At 44.4% G+C, this 16,569-nt stretch overlaps 1 protein-coding gene across 2 annotated transcripts; it reads left to right on the forward strand.

The window, feature by feature from the left end:
* The first annotated feature begins 260 nt into the window (after window positions 1-260).
* Window positions 261-15,408, forward strand: LOC127214215 (TRPM8 channel-associated factor 1). 2 transcript variants are annotated; one of them, XM_051174614.1, is made up of 8 exons: window positions 261-891; window positions 6,673-7,667; window positions 7,919-8,016; window positions 8,715-8,928; window positions 9,246-9,485; window positions 10,266-10,603; window positions 11,972-12,248; window positions 15,101-15,408. In XM_051174614.1, the coding sequence occupies exons 1-7, from the start codon at window positions 272-274 to the stop codon at window positions 12,224-12,226; spliced, it is 2,760 nt and encodes a 919-aa protein (XP_051030571.1). In that variant the 5' UTR covers window positions 261-271; the 3' UTR covers window positions 12,227-12,248; window positions 15,101-15,408. The 2 variants fall into 2 exon arrangements, with proteins under 2 accessions (XP_051030571.1, XP_051030570.1); XM_051174613.1 differs by having other exon boundaries at window positions 11,972-12,222.
* Window positions 15,409-16,569: the final 1,161 nt, after the last annotated feature.

Genomic DNA, 16,569 nt, shown 5'->3' on the forward strand with positions numbered 1-16,569 from the left:
TTCGGGAGACACAGTTCTACAGCCAGCCTCTTTTCTGCCTTGTTTTTCCTTCTGCGGTAGAACAGACTCTACACTCTTCTAAGTTTGACCAAGGGGGTGGACTAAATGCATGGATAACCGAGACTCACGTTATTTCAATGTCTGTCTTATCACACAGTAAGGCAGTTGCCATCGCTGGTGTAATAACTGCCTCGCTTGGTTATTTAATGTTTCGCCTTTCTTCATTAAACTGGGTCTTCACTCTTTCTCTCTGCAGAAAACCAACAGAGCCATGGCGACTCCTTCTGCCGCCTTTGAGGCCCTTATGACCGGAGTGACCAGCTGGGATCTCCCGGAGGAAGCTGTGCCATGTGAACTGCTTCTTATTGGAGAGGCTTCATTTCCTGTGATGGTGAATGACATGGGTCAGGTCCTCATTGCCGCCTCTTCCTATGGCAGGGGTCGCATGGTGGTGGTCGCTCATGAGGACTACTTGGTGGAAAGCCAGCTCTTCGTCTTTCTTGTCAATGCTGTGGGATGGCTTCGTTCTTCTTCTGAGTCCGCCATTGGTATACACTCATCGCTAGCACCACTGGTGAAAATCTTCGAGAGCTGTGGAATAGAGTCAACTATTGAGCCCGAAGTGAATGACTCCCTGGGAGTTTACTGTATTGATGCCTACAATGAGAACATGACTGATAAGCTCGTCCAGTTCGTGAAACGCGGAGGCGGCTTGCTCATAGGAGGCCAAGCCTGGGATTGGGCTAACCAGGGTGAAGATGAGAGAGTTCTGTTCACATTTCCTGGGAATCTGGTGACCAGTGTGGCTGGTGTGTACTTCACTGAAAACAAAGCAGATACAGGTTTCTACAAAGTCTCTAAGAAGATGCCTAAGATTCCTGTCTTAGTTAGGTGAGTATCTTTTCCAAGGTGGAAAGTCTGCCTCATATTAAAAAGCAGACAAGATTCCATCTTCAGGTTCCTTCCAGACTAACAGAAAAGAATTTGAAACTCAGACATGTATTTGCCAATTAGATTTTTGTTTTAATACTCTGAGACTCCGGTTGGTTTTGATACTGCCTCCCCAGACTAATCCATTCAGCTTTTTGAGGAGAAGAATTCCTATTGAGTCTGATAATTGCTCAGCACCTAGCTTATTAAAAATACCATTGGCCTCAAGAATTGGCATGATTCCCTTACAGCAAAAAGGAAAATATTAAAGAAAAAAACAAAAAAAAAAAAAAAAAAAAAAAAAAAAAAAAAAAAACAGAGCAACAGGGCCAAAGTCTGGAGGGCTGTGAGAGCATTTGGAAATGTTTACATGGGGTTAGGATGGAAACAGGAAGTTGTGGGTTTGGAAGTTGAGTTGAAAAGAGATGGTATAGTTATATATACTAATGCTAGGCTTTTAAAGAGATATTTTTATCTCTGGGGTCAAATGATCATTTAAGAATGGAGAAGACAATGCTAGTACAAAGGCAAGCCTCACTGAAGGTTCCAGAGAGTATATCGTGGTCTGTTTTATAGGCACACAGTTGTACATGCAACGTATTGATAAGTATTCAGCAAACATTCGTTAGGTGTGTAATTAGATTGAGGAATGAGGGGTATCCGAACCTGTGGTCTTCTCAAGAGCAGAAAATGCACTCTAGGCCACTTCCCATTATTAATAAGAATCCTTAGCTTTCCCAGAACTAAGTATGCTGTTATTCTAACTGATGGGAACGAACTGAGTTGGGTTGGGTGAGAAAGATCCAGTGAGGCCTTTAGAGGGATGATAAATAACCTAAATTAATAAATGCACGTGACAAATTAATTGGACAAGCTGTGTCATCTCTATTTATTGAAACAAATCACCTTGTCTCGTTTTAACCCCAAATCGGGGCTTCTGCAATGAGTTCAAACTCATGAGTTGATGTGATATGTGTCCCTTCCATCCTGAATATTAGTGAAGTGATATTGGCCACACATGAATCTTTTGACTTTCAGATTACTATAAGAGATTTCCAAATTCTGAAAGCTGAAAACGAACATTAGCTTGTCCCCCCAGGTGGCTTAGAAAATATCAGGGCAGGTGTAGACAAGAAGGATCTGCAAATCCTTAAGAGATTGTTGATAGTACTTTGGTGAATATATGTAGGATAGATTAAACCAGTGAAATCACTAATTGTTGTAAAAAATCAGCAAAGTGATAACCACTAGATAATCTGGTCATGACAACAAGAGAGAGTTAAAAATTTTCAGAATGGAAGGAGGATTACTAATAAAAGGATAATAAGAGAATTGACATAATCTATACCAGCAAGTCCTTCAATTCAGGTGAAATGAGCAAAACTCTTGATTGACACAAATTATGAAACTAAACATAAAAAAAGAGACAATGTATACTAAAATAAATTGAATTGTAATTAAAGCACCCCAACGCTATGTATGTACAAGGTAGTTTCCTGGATAGAATTCTAGAAGACATTGACAGAGAACCAAGTAAAAATTATACAGTTTTCCAGGCATGGTAACACAGGCTTTTAATCCCAGCACTCAGGAGGCAGATATATAGCCAGATCTCTACATAGCAAGTTCCAGGCCAGCCTGGTTTACGTGGTGAGTTAAAGGCCAACAGAAACTACATAGTGAGATTTTGTCAATAATTGTACTAATAGCTTTATTGTTGTTGTCGTTGTGGTTATAACAAAAAAGTTAGAGATTTTTGTTCATCGACAGAGCTCATTGTGAAACTCACACCAGCCATAGACTAGTGTTCCTCAGCACCCCAAATGCTGAGAATGATCATTCTCCATCTGTCTAGTTAAAGGCTGAGGCTTAGTGATTAGCTCTTGACCTGTGTTAAGGGCTTAGTTCTACTAACTAAACTATGGCTGTTTAACGTGTTACCAGTAGTTAAGTCAAAGAAGCAAAGAAACTCGGTACTATACAACTTATCCATATTTTAAAATATTGAAATGAAAATTTTATTTAAAACCAACAAGAGCACAAACAACATTCATCCCTGCTAGACTTGGTGATGAGTTTTAGCAAACGTTTGAAGAGCAAATAGAGACTCTTTTAGTTTTTATTTATACTTTAGCCAGCATTTCTATTGTATTAAAAGCAGAGAAAGTTGAGTGGATAAGCAGCTTTCTGAGTTAGCATTAGGACTTGAATTGGATCTCCAAGAGTCCACCAAAATAATAATAGTAATAAAATAAAAATTTTAAATGCCAGGGTATCCTACCCATAATCTTAACATTGAGGAAGGAGACCAGAAGGGTGCCTGGAGCTTGCTGGCCAGGCAGTCCAGCTGAGTTGGTGAGCTCAAGTCCACCAAGAGACCCTGTCTTAGAAAATAAGGCAGAGAGTGATTGATTGAGGAAGATACCTAACCAATATCAACCTCTGGTGCACACGTGCATACACACACACACACACACACACACACGAAATAATAAAACTAGAGAAAGACACTTTGGGGAGAGAACCTACAGAGCAATATCCCATGGACAAAAAGTTCTTTTTCTTCTTTTTCTTTTTTCATTTTTGGTTTTTTGAGGCAGGGTTTCTCTGTGTAACAGCCCTAGTTGTCCTGAAACTTGCTCTTGTAGACCAGGCTGGCTTCAAACTCAGAGATCCACCTGCCTCTGCCTCCCTAGTGCTGGGATTAAAGGCGTGAGCCACCACAGCCTGGCACAATATTCTTAATTAAATATTAACAAGTGAAATAGTTTAATACATAAAAAGAATAATATATCATAGCAAAATCCAGCTATCCTGCATATAAATGACTGGTTTAGTAAAATCTGAAGCCAAGTTAATTTAGCATGATAACTGGAAAAAATAAAGTTTATAATTCAATAGTTGTATACAAAATTTTGACAAGATTTCCCAGTCGATCATGATAAAATGTCAAAAGACTCAATATAAAAAATAATTTCTTCGGTCTGAAAAGAGGCATTCATTTTGTTCTGTTAATTTTATTTTGTTTTGTTAGGATTTTTAAGGAAGGGTCTCACATAGTACAGGCTGGTCTTAAATTCACTTTATAGACAAATCTGGCCTTGAATTTGAAATATTACTGCATCCACTTCCTGAGTTCTGGGATTGCAGGCGTGTGCCTTCGTGCCCAGCTATAAAAACATCACTAAAGATGAAAATGGTGAGTCTTTTTTACTTTAGAAATGAGAACAAGACTAGACTAATCCTGGTGCCATCTTCTACCCATCATTGTATTAAAAGCACTCACCAGGGCCGTGGGACAAGAAGAAGACATAGAGATTAAAAAGTGGGAAGCAGACTTGTCTATTCATGTCTGAGTACACTGAAGTTTAATTTATAAATTAAGTGCATTATGAGTATAACAATAGCGATTAATGAAATCTAAGAATTATACAATATATTCCAATAAAAGAATTGTGAATGTGGCCTCCCAAACTGTCTTTTAACAATGTTTTGTTGTTGTTGTTGTTGTTTGTGTGTGAGAGAGAGGGGTGTGGGAGATGAAGGGGCATGTGCACAGCACACTTGTGGAGCTCAGAGGGCAACAGAGCCTTTTCTGTCCTTTGTGCTTTACATGGACTTTAGGCATTGAACTCAGGTCTCTAGCCTTGTGCATCGAATACCGTTATCCGCTGAGCCATCTCGCCCTCCTCCCACAGACTGATGATCTCACTGTCCTGTATTATTCTGCGTTTTGATGAATGTATGATACAGTGCCTGTGTGGTGAAGTAAATGATGTGATTGGAACACTGTGTGATTGGTGTAAGGGTAGATAAGTCGGCCACTGAAGCAAACTACATAGCTCAGAGGCATTTACTCAAAGAGGAAAAAGCAGTGTCTCCAACCTAAGAGTTCTGGAGCAACTAGATGCGCTGATGGGAAAAATGAACCTTAACATAGTTCGTAAAATACTCAAGAACAGGCCTAGACCCAAGTACAAACGAAAAGAAAAAAAAAATGAAATAACAGCAGCAAACAAACAAAACGCTTGCAACCTTGCATTAGGCAGATTGGGAGACAATGTCCAAGACCACAAAATGGAAAGATGAGCAGCATCTCAGCCATCTCTTTCCTAAATATCGCCCTGAAGAAATGAAGTCAATGTCCTCCTTAAAACTTCACACAACAAGTTATCTTCTTATCCCTGGGTACGCTGAGATCTTCTCCTTCGTCTTGGCTGTTGTGAAAATGCTGCGTCTCTGGAAGGCACTGGTCTCACTTGCTGTGGGTTCGTACCCAGCGGAGGGTTGGACAGGTCATGCGGTAGTTCCATTTTAGTTTTTCAAGGACTCCCCAATCGATTTCCCATAATGGCTCCTGCAGTTGACATTCCCACCAACAGTGTGCAAGAATTCCCGTTTCTTCCCATGTCCATCAGACTTGATATCTTTTGACGGTTTGATAGTAGATGGCGAGCGGTCCCTCACGATGGATTTGATTGGCGTTTTCTTGCTGAGTGGTGGCAGTAAGCACCCTTCCGTAGACCTGTTGGCCATCCTTATGTGTGATGTGTAGGGATCTTGTCCATTGTGTAGTGCGCTCAAGTTCTGGGCTGATCATGACTGGTTCCTGTGATGTATTTTCCCAAACGAAGAATAATCCTGGTGTTCTCTCCTCCCCTCCTCCCATCTTCTCTTACTCGTGTGTGTACCAGATTCCTCTGTTCCCATAGGTTTCTGATTCCATCTACATTTTGTCCCATGTAAATACCCTCTCTCCCCGTTTGCTGATTGTGCCCTGTAACAAGACCAGGTGGTGTTAGGACTTTATTTTATTTAGTAGCTTCTATCCCTTCTCAGGATGGTGTGTGGAACAGAAGTAAAATCAGAGCCAGAAGAGCTAGTTACCTTTATGGTGGGGGCTCCAAGGAAGGAGAGGGTCAGTTGGCATCGAGGTCCCAGTTTCCCTGTAAATTAGTTCTGTACAGCGCGGGAACCGAAAATCCATTGTCTATCGGACACCTACTTTGTTTTTTCCTAACACGTGATTGCCATAGCTTGGTATCTAACAGAAGTGACAGATTCAAAGTTCTGGAATTGCAAGCGTGCAAATTCAAGGACTCCAATCTCCCTTTGGAGTTTCTATGTGGCCTGGGGATCTCGTGGTGATGGGTAACAGTGGTGCTAAGCAGAGCGTCAAGGCAGGCAGCGCTTCTGTTGGGCAAGCTGAAGGCAGGTAGAGGTCTGGATGTGGTACTCCCTCCCACTAAGGGACTGTGGGTCTCACGAGAGTTGAGGCTAATGATGCCCTCCCACTCCGTCTTCTGAGGAAGTAACTGGTGACCACTAACTTTGCTTTCCACAGACTTTTCCTCTATCGAATTATTGGTGTGCGGTGTATAAACGAGACTCACTATAAGAGTAAAAGCTTGATTCTTCACCTAATCCTTTGCATACTGGAATACCCGGGTGGAATAAGCATAAACCTAAGTCTGTGATGTTCTGTCTTAAGTTACAGTGTCGGGTAAACACGGCAGGAATTTCTACGCCATTTCCTTTAAAGAAAGGGTGGTCAGGAAATGAGCATAATCGGTGGCGAGACCTCGTGTCTCCTTTCCAACAAATTCTCAACCGCTCTGTCCTCCCAAATCTTCTACATCATCTAAGAACAGCAAGTGCCCTTGTGTCAAAGGTAGCGTTCAGGGGCTACATACGTGCAGAGTGGTCCCTTCTAATCAGGAGTGTGTGTGTCGTCTTTTGCAGTTGTGAAGATGACCTCTCAGAAGACAGAGACGAGCTTCTGCATGGCATCTCGGAGCTGGACATCACCAACTCGGACTGTTTCCCATCCCAGCTACTAGTACATGGGGCTCTGGCTTTCCCCTTGGGGCTAGATACCTACCATGGCTGTGTGATAGCGGCTGCCCGCTATGGCAGGGGCCGAGTGGTTGTAACTGGCCATAAAGTATTATTCACCGTGGGTAAACTTGGCCCATTTCTGCTCAATGCTGTCCGCTGGCTGGACGGGGGCCGCAGAGGCAAGATTGTGGTGCAGACAGAGCTGAGGACACTAAGTGGTCTGCTCGCAGTAGGGGGTATAGACACCAGCATTGAGCCCCAACTAACCAGCGATGCGAGTGTCTATTGCTTTGAACCCACAAGTGACGTGGGGGTTAAGGAGCTGCAGGAGTTTGTAGCAGAGGGTGGTGGGTTGTTCGTTGGAGCCCAAGCCTGGTGGTGGGCCTTTAAGAATCCAGGCGTGTCCCCTCTGGCTCACTTCCCAGGAAACCTGCTCCTCAACTCCTTCGGCATCAGCATCACAAGCCAGAGCCTCAACCCAGGCCCCTTCCGCACCCCTAAAGCGGGAATAAGGACCTATCACTTCCGCTCCACCCTGGCAGAGTTCGAAGTGATAATGGGCAGGAAGAGAGGGAATGTGGAGAAGGGGTGGCTAGCCAAGCTGGGACCGGACGGGGCAGCCTTCCTGCAGATCCCTGCAGAGGAGATCCCCGCTTACATGTCCGTGCACCGACTCCTGAGGAAGCTGCTGAGCCGTTATCGGCTCCCAGTGGCAACCCGAGAGAACCCTGTCATCAATGACTGTTGTAGGGGTGCCATGCTTTCCCTGGCCACAGGTCTGGCCCACTCTGGAAGTGACCTCTCACTGCTAGTCCCAGAAATTGAAGACATGTACAGCAGCCTCTACCTGCGCCCTTCCGAGTCCCCCATCACGGTGGATGTCAACTGCACCAATCCAGGTAGGATGGCAGAAGGGTGGAACTTAGTCTTGTGGGCATCAGCGAAACCGGGACCTGACATTGCTGTAGTACTGGGAAGTCACCTGCAGAGGGCCGTCACTGCTCCTCACTGTCTTCCTCTTCTGGAAGAGAGGGGTTGGGTACTGGGCAGTGTTTGGAAGAGTCGGAGCCGGGAGAGGCTTACTTCTTGAGGGGTCTGTGCAGCGCTGTATGGAGCAGGGATGAAGTTTGCCCTTCCTGTACTCTGGCAGGCACGCGATACTGTTGGATGAGCACTGGACTCTATATACCTGGAAGGCAAATCATAGAAGTCTCCTTGCCTGAAGATGCTGCCTCTGCTGATCTGAAGGTAAGGCCACTGTCCCCATCTCACTACGTGATGCAATCTCCAGTTGGCATTGTATAGGGTCTGCATGATGCCCTATAGGCAGTTTGGGGACAGCTTTTAGACACTTGCCTCTTCTTAATGGTGAGGAAATTGTGTTTTGTTATATAACAAAATATATCAAAGTGATACATTTCAGCGCTCAAGGACTCTGTAATCATCTTGCGTCAGAATAGCAATCTCGGCTCTTAAATATTTTTATGACTTATCCCTGCTCCAAATGATATGCCAGACTTTGAAGATTTCCCCCATGGGAGGCCTCACCTTCCCTGGGGAACAGAAAGGGAATGGGAAGGGGTTTGTGGGGGACAGGAGGAGGGGGCTCTGGGACTGATATGTAAAACAAGCTTGTTTCAAATTTAAATAAAAAAAGAAGAAAATTTATGACTTATGTCATAGAGTGAGGACTAAGAGGTCTCAATGGAAGGTCCCCTGACATTCTGTAGGTATTCAGTTGGTGAATGTTAATTTACCTTCCATCTCATGACTTAGGACGTACGAACTCACAAAGTGCATTATTTCACGACTGTCATACATGACATCATCAATGAATGGTACACGGGGCCACAGCCTAATGCCCTTTCCTGAGTTCACCTCCTGCGCTCTCCTCTACTACCCACACTTTTTCCCGTGTGACTGTGACAGAGATTTCTCTGCTCCAGATACAAATCGGCTGCCATACCGATGACCTGACCAGAGCCAGCAAGCTGTTCCGAGGCCCCCTGGTGATTAATCGGTGTTGCCTGGACAAGCCCATGAAATCAATTACCTGCCTCTGGGGTGGTCTCCTTTATATCATCGTGCCTCAGAATAGCAAGTTGGGTTCTGTGTCCATCACCGTGAAGGGTGCCGTTCGTGCTCCATACTACAAGCTAGGTGAGTCGGCCGGCACTTCAGGGTGCACACTGAGAAGTGGGAGACCCTGATCGTGAAGAAGTTTCTGGGGCTACTTAAAACAGGAGATGGGTAGACCGGTAGAGGCAGGGGGTGGGTTTCTTTAAATTCTGCTTTGGTGCCAAGAAAAAAAAAATAAAGTCATACCATAGCATAGAGCCTTCCAACAAGGATGGAGAAAAGGGGTGTGGCTGTCTTTCACCTTGGGATCTTACCCAAGGTTCTAGTTGTATGTATGTATGTCTTAACTTGAAGGATCTGGGAAAAGGTGGTTCCAGGTCTATTGCCTCTCATCATAGGGGAGACATCTCAGGAAGAATGGAAGAGGCGTCTGCAGGAACATCCTGGTCCGTGGGGAGAGCTGGCCACCGACAACCTCATCCTGACTGTGCCAACTTCAAACCTCCGCGCTCTGGAGAATCCGGAGCCACTACTCCGCCTCTGGGACGAGGTGATGCAGGCTGTGGCAAGGCTGGGCGGGGAGACCTTCCCTTTGCGTCTGCCACAGAGGATAGTGGCGGACGTGCAGATCTCAGTCGGTGGGTATTCTGAGTGGCACTCGCTCGCTTCCCCAAGTACTTTCCTCCTTCCCACAGCCATGAAGGCAAAGAGAGTAAAGATGTTTTTGCTAGCAAGACATGTAGATACAGCCTTTGCTGTCTAAATGGAAAGGGGAGAAATTACATCCATATAACAAGTAGCTTCGGTTAGCTTGTCAAGAAATGTCATCAAAGAAGGCACCTGGGCTTTGCTAGGTGCCCCTCAGGGAATCTTAAGAAGTGAGAATACAGTACAGGGCTTTGATATCACTGGAGGAATCTGAACAAAGGACTGTTTGAAAATAAACCAAGAAACTAAACTAAGGGGGCGGGGACAAACACGGGAGGGCCGTGGGAGTTTTTCTAGGTCCTCGATTTTTACGTTTCATGAATAGATCGCAGTATCAGTGTAGGGAATCCCACGTTGAGGAATGGGGCAGAGGCATCTTCAGAGGTTCTAAGGAAGTGTTATAATTACATAGTCTCACATGGGTACCAATACCCGCCTCATAAAAACAGGACACTCACGCAACAGCACGAATGGCCCTCAGCACCCAATACTCTCCCAGGGATCATGTCAGAAGAGAGGGTGAACATGTCACTACAGAATGAGCACAAAGAAAATCTGGGGGTGCCTGGGCTTGGATGCCTCTTGGGACAGCAAGGGTGTTAGAAGGTACCGGGGGCCACTGTGTGTTTTGGCAAAGAAACAGTTCGGAGATGGGTTTAATGATGAGGTGGGGGGATGCTGACCCTGTCCTCTTTCTTCTGCATCCCCAGGCTGGATGCATGCCGGGTACCCCATTATGTGCCATCTGGAGTCAGTGCAGGAGCTCATCAATGAGAAGATTATCAGGACCAAGGGGCTATGGGGCCCTGTGCATGAGCTGGGTCGCAACCAGCAGAGGCAGGAGTGGGAATTCCCGCCGCACACCACTGAAGCCACCTGCAACCTGTGGTGTGTTTATGTGCATGAGACGGTCCTGGGCATACCTCGAAGCCGGGCCAACATTGCCCTGTGGCCCCCTGTCCGGGAAAAGAGAGTCCGAATCTACTTGAGCAAAGGGCCCAATATAAAGAACTGGAATGCCTGGACCGCGCTGGAAACATACTTACAGGTACAGGAAAGCCTGCAGGGTGGGTGATAAGCCAGTGACCATTCCATCTGCCTGCCACATTCAGTCACACGCAACCCCGAGAGAGTCCAGGGATAACAGCATGTAGTGATGCCTCTCTGTGCAGTACTTTGTAGGACCCCTCCCTACAAAGTAGACAGCCATGCACTGCTTTAACCATGTCAAGCATACCTCCATAAACGAGAGGAAAAGAGAACACAGCACCGAGAAATCTCAAATCTGGTTGAGTACTAGCAATACGCTCTACTCTCTGTGGCATTAAGGTCAGGCATACCGATGATTGAAGCCAACCTTTCCTCCTTCATAGCTATCAAGCCACCCTCCTCACACATTCTGTGGTGGGCTGTGACCCAATTTCTCCTTAGATGAGTATACTGCCTCCTTGCTATGGCTTAGCTTTGCCGCCGACTCTACTGTACGCAGGCAATCTAGGACTCCTCTCTGCCTTGGGACTGGAGATGATTCACCTTGCCTTTCTGTGTCGTCCTACTTTCCAGCCCCAGTGCCCGGATCACTCTGGGGAATGACATCATGTTGGATGGAAGCCCGGCATGATTTATTCTGGTGCTTCCACCTGTTCTGATCCGTCACTGACCATGGTCACTGATGGTCCCTCCCTGTGTGAGCTACTTTGCTCATCCACGAAGTGAAGGCGTGTTGGCTCTGATAACTACTAAGGGGAACCTCAACTCCAAAGCCCTGTGACCCTGGCTGGCTAGCATGGGCTTGTTCCAGTAGTCTGAGGAAGGTTACTTTTAAACAAGCCCTGTGACTCTGTCAAGCGTGAGCTCTTCCCCATGGCCCCAGAAGATGACAACTTCTAACACTAGCGCTCATTCTTTGTTATAACCATCTAGACTGCCTATAGACCCACCCGATTCACTTTCTTCCCCAAAGGCCATTCTGAAAACGGTGGCCTTCTGAGCTAGGGTGAGTATGAATGAGGGTTGTAGGGACTCCTATACTATTGGAATGTAACCTTGCAGCTATGAAAGGCAAGGAGGATTGCTCCACCCCAGCCGGTTTTGAAACCCTTTGTTCTTACCACATTATTCTTCTCGTTGATCTCACGAGGTAGATGAATGACAAGTGGTGTGAAACACTGATCGTTGGAGCTGCCTCTGTAACTGTCACTCACTGAGGGTCTGCCGAGCACTGTGCTGCTAGCCTCCATATTCTCTTAGGATTAGTAAGAGAGAGAGTAGGGCATGAGGCCAGCACACGGAAACGGCCGGCGATGGATGCAAAGCTAAAGTTTTGCAGGTTGAACTGACTAAGTTCACCGGTGCGTGTTGAGCCTTATTTTGTAGATTGGGTGTCTCTCACCTACTTTCAACTTTCCCTTTCTAGCTCCAAGAAGCCTTTGGCTGGGAACCATTTATTCGCCTCTTCACCGAGTACAGAAACCAGACCAACTTGCCCACAGACAACGTTGACAAAATGAATATGTGGGCGAAGATGTTCTCCCAGCAAGTGCAGAAGAATCTGGCTCCATTCTTTGAAGCCTGGGCCTGGCCCATCCAGAAGGAATTGGCAACCAGCCTAGCCTATCTGCCTGAGTGGAAGGAAAATATAATGAAATTGTACCTCCTCACACAGATGTAAGGAGTGCCCATCGAGGTAGCAGGTAGAGAGGTTTGGGGAGGTAGGCAGAGGTTGGGGTTTATTCCTCTACCTCTGTCTTCTAAAGTTCTGGCCTTGTCCTCTTAATCCATTGCATCTGTGTCTTACTCCTGACTTCTGTCTCTAGGAAGCGGGTTAAGAATATGGCACAAAGTGAAGCCAGGCTTTCTTAGGAACAAAGCCGGTGTTTATGAGCCCTACCCCTTTGCTTCTCAGGCTTCCTCCTGACCCTGCACTGGCCCAATGCTGAGAGCTTGAGCATTTGTTTCTGTGCTGGCCGTTGGTCCATCTTGATGAGCCATCGAGAGCAATTCTTCCCTTGGCCTCCTTGTCTTTGGGATAGGTATAAGACTGTCTGCCTCTTGGGTGGTAATAGAGTATCTGGTTGATGTTTTTAAAGAGACTTGTCAACTATACTGTGCATGCCATCTAAAGGGTTGCTTCTTCATTTCGTACTGACCCAATCTCTTTGACAGCTCCGAGAATATCAACCTTTTTTTTTCCTCAGTAGACTCGTGCCCAAGCTCTGGGTCTTTTATTGACCATTGTACATTACTGAAAGATCATCGACTTGTACAACGTTCTACGATGCCATCCAAAAAAAAAAAAAAAAAAAAAAAAAAAAAAGGGAACTATTTCATACGATTATTGGGAGAGTTGAGTTTTAAAATGCCTCTAAAAGTGATTACAGCAGGTAGAGGGTATTGAGAAAATATCACTTGGTGTTTTTGTTATCTAATTAACCCAAAATAATTTTAGAGCTAGACTTCACTTTTACGTTGTGCTAACACATGTAGTCATAGCCTTTTAAATTTTTAAAGTGATACATGAAAATATAAAACCTGCAATTATTAATGGGCTATCGTGCAAATCCTAATGTATGAATGCATTTTTTATACCTGAATTTTTTAAAAAACACACGTCTCCTCCAGCATCTATCATTTCTTCAGAACAAATGCCTTCAAAATCATTTATAGTTTTATATCTATATATATTCCATAGTTGTCACTGAGGGCCAAAGAGAGTGTTCGGTGGGTAAAGACACCTACTGCCAAGACTCAAAACCAGAGCTTAGTCCTCAGAGCTCGCGTGGTGGAAGGAGAGACCCAGCTCCTGCCTGTTGTCCTCTGACTCCCATATGTGTTCTGTGATACACAGACACACTAAGCAAATTTAAAAGAAGTCATTGCTATTTGCCCTACCCTATCCTATATGACACATACCAGCCTCTGAGATGATTTTGGTGCATCGCTTTATTATTCTGAAGAAGGATTCAGAAACTCACAATGGAGTTTTTGATGGTGGTTTGAGACCAGGCCTCTCTATTCAGGCCGGGTTGGCTGACTTCAAACTCAGTGATCTTTCGTCCTCAGCCTCCGAGTGTTGGTGTTACAGGGTGTGCACAGCCACGCCCAGTTCACAATGCAGTCCTTATTTCTTTTGTCTTTCACAGCTACTTATATTTGATCTATTGACCCAGTTCTTTCCGCTCCAATTCCTTCTTTCACAAAATCCAGAGCAGAGATCTTGACGAAAGCCAGAACAATCATAAGATAGTGTTTAACCCTGGCAAACAATAGATAACCAGCTTTTATTATATTCCCACAGTGAGAGTCAAGACACAATTGCTGTCAAGGGTTACTGATTACTCATATAGAAAACTCCACTTTGGAACAAGATAACTCCAAAGAAATAACCCAACTTTCGTTCAATTACTACACATTCAAAGGCCTCTTGGTTTTCCCTGTTTTCTTTTAAAGTTTCTTCCATGGTCTTAAGGAGAGTTTGCCACTGGGATTGATGTTGAGCACAACCCGTGTTCCCAATTACTTCCCATTTATTTTAGTCCAATCTGTTTTATTTATATAGCCTACTAGTGGATGAGTGTGCAGACTATAAAACCATGTGTGTGCTTCTTTGTCATGCAAGTTCTCAGTCCTAGATTTATTTCGTGCGTATTTATCATTTAGGCATTTTGAACACAAGCATTCGATCTTGAAAATAATTATTATCAATTATGAAGTATTGAGTATGTGCCAGGCACTGCACTGGGTTCCCATATATAAGTTTACCATTTAATATCCCCATTAATCTTGTGAAGTGGAAATTACTATTCCCCCTAATTGTATGAATGAGAGAACTGGAGTTATGTGAGGCTCCACTGATGATGAGCCATAGGTCTATGGTTTCAAAGGCAAGCATTCTGATTGCAGATTGGGTATTCACAATTACAGTGCATCGATTAACCAAATTTAAACAAAACACACACACACACACACACACACACACACACACACCAGTAACTAACCCAGAACCTGTATGATCCTGCTCGCCAGAGCCTGGGTGCTTCACACTTAGCCCTTATCTAACCTTAGCAGGATAAAAGGTGTCTCTGATTCTCCGGAACGTTCATGGAGAGAAAGAATTTGCATCAAACACTTAAAGTCTTTCCCTGTAGAGATGTGAGTGAGCCATTCCATTAGCAACAGGCAACTCTTAGGTTCTGGTTATCCAGATGTTTGGGTACTTGAAAGCACTTTTTGTTTTATTGGATTTTGAATCATGAGCTATTTTAGTGAAGTGCCTGACTTCCCAAAGTCCCAGATGCTTCTTGTTCACAGAGAGAAAATTGAATCCTCACTCTTTTTTAGAATAAGCTTTTTTTTCCTTTCTCACCCCCTTCCCCCTTAATCTGTTTCCATTTTCACCTCTTCAACCCGCTCCCAGCAGTAAAGCCTGGGGTCTTTTCACTGAAGTTATCTGTGCTATTCCCCTGCCGAACACTTCCAGTGGACCACCCCCCACCCCATTTAAGATGACGGACTAAACGTAAGTTTGCCTTCCCTCCTTTCCCAGGCCCCACTGAAACTGAAGTCAAGCAATGCAAAAGAGAGCTGAGGAAATTAAAAGAATTTGGTTGGAGAAGATCTCAACACATTTCTGGAAGGGATAAAGTAAATGAAGCTTGATGGCGAATCGGAAACAAGATGGCGGCACATTTCAGAAAGAATCTGACCGATCTGACCATCGTAACCCCAAAGAGACTTGAGCACTAGAAAAGTCTAGCGACTAAATAATTGTATCAGTTGTAAATTGACCCCCATTCTACTCCGCCCCAGCCCTTGTACATAGGACACAGAAAATCTACCACTGGTATCAGTGAAGCCGTTATTGTTATTGCTGTTTGAATAAAGGAGTCAAGTGAACCCCCCGAGGGGAGGTAACAATTAGTGCTCCACAGAATGTTCTTTTCATGGAAATAGGTGGCCCCCTACCCTGTCAAGTTTCTTCTGAGAGCTGAGACCCTCATTCATGTACCCTTGGCTTCTAGTCATAGCAGAGATTTGCTGGAGAAACGGGAATTCTTTACAAAGACAATACTTAACACTGGTTTTTAATGTAAATCTTCTAATAGGAATTCCAAGCATGGAAGTAACCAAGAGGAGACTCGTAAGAAAAAAAAAAAAAAAAAAAAAAAAACTTAGATGTTAAAAGATTGAAAAAATATTATAAACTAAAGGAAACAAAATTCATACGGGGGGGGGGGGATCCTTAAAATTCTGACCATATCTCCAGAGAGATTTAAAGTGCATTTGTAAGATAATATACTAAGAAAATTCTGAACATTTTAAAAGCAAAGCAAGACTGCCAAAAATATAGTAGATAGTCTGAAAAATGAAATAGAATGAATCTCCGTATATACACAAGAAAAAGAAATAACAAATAAGAAGGAAGGAAAGAGAACTCGGCAGTCACTGTTTAACCACTGTGAGTTCCCAGGAGATAGGACATAGATAGCAAGGACAAACAGAATAAGAAAGACTTCAGGAGCACCAGACTGAGGAGACCCAGTACCAACGACATCTAGGCACAGTTCTAAGAAAATTTGGAATTGTAGGGTTAGCAAGAACATATTCAGAGTGCCCAGGGAAAGAAACACAGCTCAGCCAAACCAGGACGAGAACAGTCTAGCAGCTTCAGCAGCAGCCCTGAAAGCTAGAAGTCAAAGGAACAACGGGTTTACGTATGTTCACTTTTGAAAACTTTTGTTTCTGAGATTCCATGTAGGGCAGATTGTCGGGAGTAAGGTAAAAATAAAAATACCTTTTGGCGGGTGAGTTTTTAGAAACCCTTTTTCCCTCCTTTGTACTCTCATTAAGGAAGTTTTCCATTAAAAAAATGGGGGGGATGATGAAAGTCCCACAGAAAAGGAGGAAGGAGGTTGTGGACACCAGTGGACCTCACCCAGGATGCCTCGGTCTAGAGTGGGAGTTACCTAATAAACCCACTTCAGAAGAGAACACAACCTTGGGCTCTGAGGAGAA

Source organism: Phodopus roborovskii, unplaced genomic scaffold (genome assembly GCF_943737965.1).
Source record: "Phodopus roborovskii unplaced genomic scaffold, PHOROB, whole genome shotgun sequence".
In the NCBI taxonomy this organism is placed as follows: Eukaryota; Metazoa; Chordata; class Mammalia; order Rodentia; family Cricetidae; genus Phodopus; species Phodopus roborovskii.